This window comes from Daktulosphaira vitifoliae, unplaced genomic scaffold (genome assembly GCF_025091365.1).
Source record: "Daktulosphaira vitifoliae isolate Bord-2020 unplaced genomic scaffold, ASM2509136v1 Scaffold_5, whole genome shotgun sequence".
NCBI lineage: Eukaryota > Metazoa > Arthropoda > Insecta > Hemiptera > Phylloxeridae > Daktulosphaira > Daktulosphaira vitifoliae.
Genome location: NW_026099576.1, coordinates 21,585,227 through 21,597,137, shown reverse-complemented (window position 1 = coordinate 21,597,137; position 11,911 = coordinate 21,585,227). Strand labels below are relative to the sequence as shown.

General features: G+C 24.6%; 1 protein-coding gene across 2 annotated transcripts in view; it reads right to left on the bottom strand.

Annotated features, from left to right (window-relative positions):
• LOC126907942 (uncharacterized) overlaps positions 1-7,055 on the bottom strand; it is a 143,560-nt gene extending 136,505 nt beyond the window's left edge. For both annotated transcript variants that reach the window (XM_050689668.1, XM_050689666.1), the window contains exon 1: positions 6,150-7,055. In XM_050689668.1, the coding sequence (XP_050545625.1) occupies positions 6,150-6,982 (833 nt within the window). In that variant the 5' untranslated portion in view covers positions 6,983-7,055. The remainder of the gene's footprint in view (positions 1-6,149) is intronic.
• Between the last annotated feature and the right edge of the window lie 4,856 nt (positions 7,056-11,911).

Sequence of the window (11,911 nt, the reverse complement as noted above, 5' to 3'; positions counted from 1 at the left end):
CCAACAATAATACAAACAAAACAAACCAAGTCAGGAAGAACCATCCGCCTCCCCGTAAGGTTTTTGTAAATTCTGAGTTGTGTCACTTTTATATTTGTATTTGTATTTTTATATTTTATATTTATAACTATGTATGTTAAACGTAAAATTATCGTTTTCACTGAAAAGGGGGTAATGTAGGGATTAACAAAAATGTTAAATAACATGTCACAATGAATGCGTTTATATATGTTTATATGTTTTATCTTAGATGTACACTGCAGTACGATAACACTCCGTGTATTATTTTTAGTACCGCGCTGTCAGTCAATCCAGTGACACTTAATATTTGTACTCTTATTTTTATGTATATATACATCATATTTCAATGTTAAAAAATTATTAATTGTTATAAATTTTAATTGTAGTATTTTTGTAATAAATATAAATACCAAAACACTACATAACTAATAACTAGTAACTCAAACTTGAACTACGGCATTATGAAGGAGGAGTCAGTGTTAGCTTTTCTCATCATGCAGATTGTAGGAGAATTGAGTATATAGTATGTGAACGAATAGGGGAATTAGGAAGGGAATATTTGAACGAGTATAGCGAGGAGGAACTTAAAGGTTTATGAGGGATAGTAAATCTGGGGAATCAATAGTACCTGAGAGGAGACCTGTTAAAAATGAGGGGTTTAAAGAATGCCTTCGATCAGCAAGAGAACAAATGAGCTGGAAAACATAAGTTCACAAAATTGAATTTTCACGGGGAATATAGGCGAAATTTTCAATTTTTGAGGGTAATGTCTTCAACTAGATATGATTTGAGATTGAATGAAATCGGTCTAATGAGCTGAGAAATAGTGGCAACAGACATTAAAAAAAAAACATACGTCATAGTAAAGTTAATACTTTACTTTTATTTAATAATATTAAATAGAAATAAATGCTTGTTATAGTTCTTAGTTGATAGTCTATATTTATTTGGTCACGAAACCGCTGACTGCCCTTTTAGTGATAAAGTCATTACATAGAGCCAGTGTTGCTCCGTTTAGATACGGCTTAGCCAACTGTTAGGACCCTAGCGGAAAGCTCATTGCAAACCAAAAACCATTTGAAATTAAAAAATCTTACACCTATTTCATATATAATTTTTATTTTGTATGTATATATGTGGATTGAGACAGACAAATTGCCTGTAATATAAAAACTGCATTATAATATTATTAAGTTATATTGAGCTCGTATAAAATATTATCATGATATATAACGTTGCTGATCATACTAAGCATAGCAACATGAATAAAAAGTATGTTTCACTAGAAAAGTAAACAGAAAAAGATGATAGATGCAAAAGAACAAATACTTATAATATATGATGTAGTATTAGATAGTTTGTTAATTAATTAAATAACAACACCTTAATACAATTACTGAAGATTATATTGCTCAATAAAATTATATAGTATTAATGGTATATTAATAAAATATTCTTGGAACAAAATATTTATGTCTGGAAGTAAATCAATCATCAAGTCAAAGATCAATATGAAGTTGAGATCCTAGTGAATTAGACATAAACTAAAGAAGTCTGCTGTCTAATTCTTTGTTTTTGCAGTGTGAAAGTTTTTCAAAACCTAGATCTTCATAACAAGATTTGCTTACATTTTCACAAAAACTTTCAAAAAAATTACAAGCATTAAGCATAATTTGGATTGAAAACTGAGGATCTAAATTAGTTGATATATTTCCATTATTCTTAAAATAGTTTATATAGTGGTGAACATTTTTAAATTNTTTAAAATAGTTTATATAATGGTGAACATTTTTAAATTTGTCATTTATATGACACAGGGTATCATATATTTTCATATCACTCGATAAATGAGAACTAAATGATGTAAAATTGTCTTTAAAAATTTTTAGAAGTTGTTCGACTATTTCCATTTTATTATCACCAATATTTTTTAGAGAAAAATCATTGTTTTCTAATACAGTGCGAAAATCTGTAACATACATAAAAACTCTCTCTAAATTTGATTTAGAGAAATAAATAAAACTCCATATTGATGATTTATTTAAAGTAACTAAAGCTTCATACAAATCTTCCAGCATTTTTTTTGATTTAACGAATGAGCTAAATAATTGAACCAAACAATTATAGTTATATTTGCTTGTGTCTTTATTGCATATATATAACATAGCAGATAATAATGTACGATAGTTTTTCATTATTTCTGTGAATCTGCATCTTAATAATTGTGATACATGTTCTTTTTTTATTCGAAAATTTATTTTAGTAACTTCCTCATTTATTATTTGATCTACACTGATTTTTTTACCAATATAAACAATACTTATGTGGTCCATTTTATTCCAACCAGATTCCTTACGAATAATATTAAGAGCTTCAATTCCATCATTTTGAACTGTATCTGGATCTATTGGAGGTATGAATCTAAATTAAAAAATAATTATATGCTAATTAATAAATTAATTGTATATTGATAATTAATTAATATATAAAAATAAAGATATTTAAATATTGTTGATGAACATTATTTTAGTTTGAGTTAAATAGTCAAATATGATTAAAATATTGAATTTGTATTATAAATTATCATTTCTTTGTTAAATTATTAAGAAATACATAAAAAAATTAAATTCGGCAAACATTTTCAAATTTTAATAATATATTAATATTTTAATAGTATTTCTTTCATAAATTTCTACGAGTTTTTTTATACTATTGCATAAATAAAATAGATAATTTAGCATCTAACATATATTACGTACAAAAAAAAAAGTTTTTTTATATTCATACCAAAATTAAAAAAAATATATTATTACAGTGCGCTCACGGCAAATTATAGTTAGCATAGTTACTACAAATACAGATAATATCTGACAATGATTAAAATTATAAGAAATGCTGCGATCCGAATCTTTAGATAGTGTTTAATTTTAAGAAATTGGTTGAATTTTTCAAAAACAACATCCATTCCTTTTTTTTTATTCATATCCTGATTATTAGTTCTTTAATATTATTAATGTACAATATATTATTTAAATAAATACTAATTATATTAATTAAAAATAATATGAAATTGATATTCAATAACGCAACAATAACAGAGAAATAATAAAAAATTGAAAATAGTATATTTCGTTATTTCTATGGCAAATATATAAAAAAATTAAAATGCAAATATGTACTGCTATGTAAGGCACTTCCATTATAATCAAGAATATACTTTTTGCATTGTCTTCAAATCTGCCATAAGACTTTTTCTATCATTTTTGACTTTTATTATTATTACTAATTAGTTTAAATTAGGATTTAAATATAAAAAAAAGTTATTAAAAATAAAAAGAAAATTTTGTAGTCTAATTATTACTGATTATTAATATGATAAAAATAATCATTACAACATATCATATTCAACCAATTTTTGGTCCTCAAAGTTGATTTCCGTGAAAGTTGGTAGTAAAAAAAGTTGAATTTGCTATCTGAACTTTAGGTCAAACTGCAAGTTTGAAAATGACATCATTAAACAGAAAATATTATGATAAATAATAAAATGTTATTGTCAAGATGAATATGCAGTCAGTAAATTTTTAAATTACAATTTACAATTGTAATAGATCACTTAAATAGAATCCATAGGAATATTACCTAAGTACTTTGATGTTTAAAAAGATTCTAAATTGAAATATTGATAAATTAATTAGTTTTAATGATTTACTCTAACTAAATAACAAATTAAAAATTTCTTAAAAAAACCTACTTAATTATGCATATTATGAAATTTATTATAATTGTAACAATCCATTGTTAAAATGAGTTGAAACTAAAAATAATTTTTTTTAAAAAAGATTTATAAATCAACAGTTGACTAAAAAATTAGGAATAGTGTAGACTGGTAGGTAGTAGCACACAAAAATAGAGTTAAAAATTAATAAATTACAAAGTAAAATTATTCAATTTTGTAGTTGAATACTTTAATCATATCAAATTTAATTCAACAATAAATACTTTAAAAATATTAGAAATTAATGACTATAATTGTATAGAGAAAGATGGTTAAGCTACTTTTTATTTGAATAAGGTATTTTTTTTTCAAAATTTGAGGGTAATATCTTCAACTAACTGCGAATTGTAATCATTTGACGTATTGTTGAAAAAAGTATTTAAAGTGAGAGTTGGAAAAATAAATCGCAGTCACAAAAAAAAACCATATAGTACAATTATTATAATATAAACGAGATTTTTTTAGTGATGAGTTTCGTGTTATTCATTGAAGTGATTGAATCTAAACGAAATAAAATTTAAATGAGTTTAAAATTTGTTTCTAACGCAAAAAAAATTCATTGCCATAGGCTGGTTAGAACTTCGTATCTCATGCGTGAAAGACATAAATGTTACTGACACGGAAAACTAAATATCATTTTATCTAGATAAAAATGGGAATTTATGCTATTTCAATTATTTTTCTTGAAATCAAAGAAGCAAAAAATTAAGCTAAGAAAACAACACAAAAAAAAACCCAACACAGGGGGGTCTTGGCACAGTGGTGACGTGGCATAGTTGGATCAAGTATAATGATATCTGACAGTGATTAAAATCACTATAAAAAAAAAACGCTTCAATGCAAATCTTTAGATAGTGTTTAATTTAAAAAAATTGGTGTATTATTCCAAAAGCTACATGATGTGCTAGTTCCTTATTAATATCCTGATTAAGATATAGTATGTCAAATGAAAAAGAGATTATTAAAAAATATTATTTCTCATAAAAAATTGCATTGATCCATATATTTTTTAAAAATATATAGCATTATTAAGTTAAAATTATAAAAAAAAATTATTTTACAAAAATCGTAATTTTTAATTAAATTTGATGTCTATTTTCACCGTGAAGACAAGTCCAGAGGTCAATTTTTTTTTTCAAATTAAAGTATATTACATAAGCTTCAATTTAAGATATATATAAAAGTGTCAGACCTTCCGGAACACTTTCAAAAGTTAAGTTGAAAAAGTTCTACTTTCTATATGCATTTTTTATATATGAAGCACTCATATATATAGGGAAATAGTCTGATTTAAAAAAAAAGTATATCCAATGAAAGATGTATATAAATACTACTTCTCATGAAAAAATTGTATTGATCCATACATTTTTTAAAAAGTTATAGCACTTTAAATTAAAAAATTTTAATTATAAAATCGAAAATTTTCACACAAAAATAGCATTTGATAGCCGTTTTCACCATGAAGACAAGTCCAGAGATCAAATTTTTTTTTTCCATAATAAAGTACATTACATTAGCTTTAACTTAAGATATGTATAAAAGTGTCAGACCTTCCGGGACATTTTTAAAAGTTAAGTTGAAAAAGTTAATTTTTTGTGAAAAAGTTGTCATTTTAAGTCCCCCCCTGTGGGCAGATAAATGGTCAAATTTACAAAAAAAATATACCAAATGATAGGTAAAGACATCAAGCATTTATAAAAAAAAAAGTTATATTCATATGTTAATTTTTGAAAAAGTTACGGCAGTTTTTAGTAAAAAAAATTGAAAGAATATCGAAAATTAGCGATTTTTAAATTTGTAATTTTTTTGGAGGTTTCCCCCATTTACGGGAAACAAGGGAAATTTTTTCAATTTTTAAGGGTAATGTCTTCGACTAGATACGATTTGTGATCTTTTGACGTATCGTTGAAAGAAATCCATTCGGTGAGAGCTGAGAAAAAATGGTAACAGACACAAAAAAAAAATAAATAAAATAAACACATCATAGTAAAACTAATACCTTCTCAGCTTCGCATCGAAGCTAAAACATATTATAGTAAAATTAATACCTTCTCAGCTTTTCATCGAAGTTAAAAAACAATTCAATAAATACAATACCTCTAATATTAATTCACGATCACAATACTTAATTTAGGATGTTGCACTGTCTATTTAAAATGTACTTATTTAGTTTCGATTAACTAACTATATTATAAACCACCATACTTTATTAGTGTTCTATATTCATAAAACAATTAGGATTTATAATTCTAGTTAATATATTTCTTTTTTCAAATATTTATTTATTAAAAATTCTTTTGAAATATTACCCATAATATGTTTAAAAATTAATATTAAATGTAAGAATTCTTACTCTGCTGTTGTAGGGTTGAGAAATTCTTCAAATCCTAAGTTTTTGTACCAAACTTCAATAATTTTGTTGAAGAACTTAGTAATTATTTCATTTCTTTTAGGTATAAATTTATTAGGTAATTCCACAATTTTAATATTTTTTAAATCATTTAAAAGAATAATATCTATGAATGTACTATTATGAATAAAATTGAACATTAATGTTGATACGTCTGCTTGAAATATTATCAAATTTTCAAGTTTCATTTTAGAAATTTCATAAGGTGATTTGTTGAGATCAAATGAGCTGGTTTCCGAACTTATATTTAAGATGTACTGATATATAAAGTCGATTATATCAAATATAGGATGCGCCACGGAGCCTTGAGAAAACAAAAATCTTATATCTATGTAGCTTAAAAACTTCATAGCATTGTGTAAATTTTCAGCCATATTTTTTGAATCTTTTATAATTATTTCAACCATTTGTACACACAGAATAAATTTATTTAATTCATTTTTTGGATGATATTTTTGGCATGCATTGAGGATAAGTTTTATTAAATTAAAGAATTTTTTCAGTATTTGAATGTACTTTAAATTGAGTATATTTATTGTATAACAATATTTTAGATTAAAATTTAACATTTTAGAATTTGGTTGGAAAGCTTCGTCTATATCCATATCATTATTTGAATCTTGTTTTCGATACGATATAATTTGTGAATAAATGTGACTCACCACCCTTTCGATATAATTTTCATACATAGCACGATAAGTTTCGCAATGAACTCTTTTGTCTGGTTGCAACACGAAAACAACAATAAATATTAAAACAAACGAATAAAATTTCATTGTAAAAAAATTTAATATGAAAAATTTCTCGTTTGAAACTTAGGTAGATTTATAATGAACACATGAAAATGTCTTCTTTATTATTTAATATCACTTATTTAATAAAAAATATTTGTAAAGAATATAAATCTTTTTTCTACGTCAGTAAAAATATGTTTAAATAAAATATAGTGCTTTATTATATAATATTTTCAAATAATTTGTATAGGATGTATTGGTTATACTATCACCTATATCGATAGATTTTTTTTTTTGACACCTGTGTTTATAACATCAGTTGCTTACAAAAATATTNCACCTGTGTTTATAACATCAATTGCTTACAAAAATATTTTATACTATATAATATGAAGAGACCTAATAATTACTGTTAAACATTTTATTTTTAAATATATATAAGTTTTTTAAATGTAATTTTTTTTATGTAATGTCAATAAAATTCAATTATCCCATGAATAGTTCTCAATAACAAATCTCGGTCAAAGGTTACTTTTAAAATCGTATTCTAAATATATATACATATTGAAACGTTTCTACGTTTGTACTCTTTTGAGTTTATATTACTCAACTAATAATACGAAATCAGAACACAATTTTGCTCAAATAATTAACTTATTTTTTCTTTTCTTTTAAAATAAACAAATATATCTATACTAAATAATTACCTATCATATCAGTCTTACTTTCAGAAGTAATTAATTTAAGTAAAGAGAGAATTATAACCTTTTGGATCATGGTTGGTTACGCGTTGTTACGAGCATCGTTGCAAAGGATTAAAAGGAATATTATGAAAAGCCAGTAATCTTGATCACGGTTGATAACTCGAAGTTTATGATCATCCTTGAAAATTAATTTAACTTTTTTAGAAAGAATTTTATTATATAAAATTTTGATCACGGTTGGTAACGCATTGTTAGGAGCACCGTTGAAAATTCTATACATATTAAAAAAATAGGAATTTTAGGAAAAAAATAAAGAAACTTACGCCGTGTAGAGGTGTATGCACTAATTTAGTCTAGTCGGCTCTAAATATTGCGATCAATAGATTAGCATAATTAACTTAACAGAGAGAAAGAGAGTAAAAGATAATTAAGGGAGCAGCTTTACTGCCCGCCAGCACTTGGGTAGTATGGATTAATAGTTTACTGCTCATTTTACTTTTAATATTTTGTGATAAATAAATGTGCATATTTATATTTTATTTAAATTGTGAGTTCCCGTTTGGACTGATATGTAACATAAAAAGGTTTAAAAACATTACTATCTATATATTAATTATATGGATAATATATTAATTATTTTTATTAAATTATATAAAAATATATTATATTATATTCTTTTGAATAAAATGTCGTAACTCAAAAAAAGTTATAAGATTATGAAAAGGAAGGGGAAGCTATATAAATATAGAAAATAAGAACTATCCCTTTTCTCGGGGTGTGTTGTTCGAGAGTCGATTGCTATCATAAGTGCTTGTACATTAAATTAGAATGTTCTTACCTTAATCATATAATCTTCATTGATACAATAATTTACTTGTGGATAAAAGGTATAATCAGTTTTTACAAGCACTATTGGTTTAAAAGATATTTTTATAAATTTTAAGAATAGGCGAAAGAGAGCCGGATGATAATCGCGACGTGTTCGTATGTCGGTTGGATCGAAACAGGACGAGAACCTTGTGCCCAGGGATATTCTTAATGCATTCCTCGGGTCCCCTTCCACGGATGTGTATAATTATCGTCCAGCTCTCATTGGGTTTTACATTTTTATGTTTTTTATGATATGTTATTGATTAGGGTTTTTGTAAGTGTTGTAAAGGAGCGGATGTATGTCGCGTAATCGTGGTAGTTGTGTGTTTGGCTGTTTTAGAGGATAGACAGTGTTTATTGTGTTTTATATTTTATGTAAAAATATATTATGTTGTAAAAGAATTTCTGTATGTGTTGAGAAATGAATAAGAAGAAAACGGAAGACTAAATTGTTTATGTGTGGAGGGCCTATTACAACATCCGCCCCAACGTTTTTAGGAGTTGTGTCCTCACAACTTTTAAATAATATGGAGTTATTTTTTTTTTAAATGATAATAATATGTGAATATAGTATAATATAATAGTGATTATTTGATTATAATAATGTGAGTATGTTATAGTAGAATAGTAAGTATAGTAATAATAATGATGAAAATTATAGTAAAAATAATAATAATAATCATGGTGATAATGAATATATATAAAGGAAATATAGTTAATAATTATATAATAATTAGTAATTTGAATAAATATAAATTTTTTGTTTTGTTATCAAGTTTATAAGATAACATATTATAAATGTATAAGTATATAAGTAAGTGTTTATGTCAACGAATAATAATGTGTAATATAGTATTAATAGTGATATAGGCTATTATAACAATATGATATTCTTTAGTACAGTTATTGCTAAAAAGATTATATATAAAACGTAAAAAGCATTTGTGGTGTTGTGTCTTTACAACATGTAATGTAAAATACAATTTCATAAAAAAAAAATTGCAAATTTATATTAATAGTTAAGAATATAAATTAAAAAAAAGATTGTTTTATAAATTTATTAAGGTGGTAATATTTTGTAACATTTATTAATATTTAAAAAAATTTTATATAAATGCAAAAATAACAATATATAATTTTAGGTATACATTTTTTTTTTAATTTGCTAATCTACAATATAATTGAGATGCTATAGAACATATGTTAATAGTACAATGTTTTGATATTATGAAATTATAATATTAATTTTCTATATTATGTAATTCGTAATTGTCGCATATAAATATTGAAATAATTATTTTAACAATATATCTGGAATAAAATATTAAATAGTAGAGCTTTAATTAATTTAATATTATTAATATATAATGAAACATCATAAATGTTTTCTTTTTGTATTGTATCAAGACATTATATTTTATAACAAAATGATTAGTAGTTTTATCAACAATTAAGGCAAAAAAAAAAGTATTATAGTTTATGTGTAATGAATCTGAAGTTGTTTTTGTTAACCATAATGTTCTCTTCATACATAGTAATAGTCAACATAAATAAAAAAAATTAATATTTTCTTCTGAGACTCGTTCTTCTAGAATTTGCCATTTGTAATCTAGATGTATTTCCATTTGATTTTGTAATTGAAAAATGTATAAGTACGATGATTTTAATTTTCAGTCTTCACATTTTTAGTTGGGCTATTTGTAACATCCTTTTAGTGTTATGAATGTTATGATAAAGAAATTTTTGCATATACAATTGGATTTATTTAATTTATATTTTTTCATAGGTACTGATACTATATAAAGAACTTAATGTTTTTGTTCTTACTAATTATCTGAATTTTGAAGTTTTCATTTGACGATTGTTGAATTAATTATTTAATTACTATTACTAGTATGAGTTGCTTATTCTTTATTTATATGATCTTTTGTATTTTACAATGATTTAAAAAAAAATGTGAAACTTTCTTTACAATTTTAGGTTTTCATTTTTACAAAAAAAAAAAAAAATTTGTCATATGAAACTAATCATAAATGTATAATTACTGACTATGCAATAATATGAAATATAAAATATATTTTTAAACATGAAAATGCTACATGTAGGTATGGTATGGCTAAATTTGAATATTGATTATGAATATTAAAAAAATTATGTATAATTGATAAAGAAGTAATATAATGGGTAATATTTATTTAACTTAAACATAGACTAATCATAAATTAATTGTTATGAACACTTTTATTTGTATATTTATATTACAATATGTACATGTAACATATATTAAAAACAATGTTTTTCCTATTTTGACTGATGTATCAACAATTGTTTAAAAATGTTAACCTCCAGAGTCAAAAATAAAATGACATTGTAATAGATATTTAGCACATACTTAATTTGTAAACATACATAGTTTACTTGACTAGCCAATGAGAAGGATTGTGCAATTAAAATATAAAACATTAAGTCTCCCCCCCATAAAACAGGCCTATAAAAGAGCAATTTCTAGCTCATTCGACACCTTATTTTTTCTAAAAATCTGGTAATGAAGAGGCTCCGCACCAGACTGTTTCGCGTTTTTGCTCTCTCTGACTTTATTTTTTATCTAACTCTCTTACAAGTAATGCAATAAAAGCAATAATAACTTAAACTGTTTATTTTATTTATTTTTTTTAATTTAAAATTATTATGAATTAATTTTTTCTATTTGTGTTTTGTGAGTTGTTCCAATTAAGAATTTTTTTTAATTCTTCAATTGGAGTGTCTATTTAATAAGTGCATTTCGAAAATCTACCTTAGCACATATAGCGGTTGAAACTGTTGTAATACAATAGTTTGTGACCTGTCACTAAGGAGATCGTAGAATGTATTTTAAATTTGATTAGATACGCGTTTAATTGTGTTTGAACGGAACGCCCGGTTATAATGTGCGGGTTAGTTAACGTCCAGTTGGGTTATCTAATTATGCCGGAGAAAGAAATAGGGAGTGGACTGTATATAAAAGGATGGTACTTACATTAAATAAAATAATAAGAATTACAAGATAAGGAGTTATATTAAAGTAATCATATATATATATACTGTTATAGAATTGTGGATTGGGGGGGGGAGTCACTTAATACTAATGCAACAATGCGTAAAATAAAACAATTAATAAAAATAAAAATTAGATAATCAATATGATTACAAACTACTTATACGATACTAATGATAATGACTGGTTTGATGTGGATAAAATGCGAATGAAGTTGTTGGCGTGACAATTGTACGAGGCAGAACAGACTTTGGCGCGAATAGTACTTCAAGGTGTACGAATTTAATTCTCAATGCGCGTATCGCAAGGGCGATAAAAATAACGCACAAGGGTGCGACAATCGCAAGGGCGATATAAAGTGTC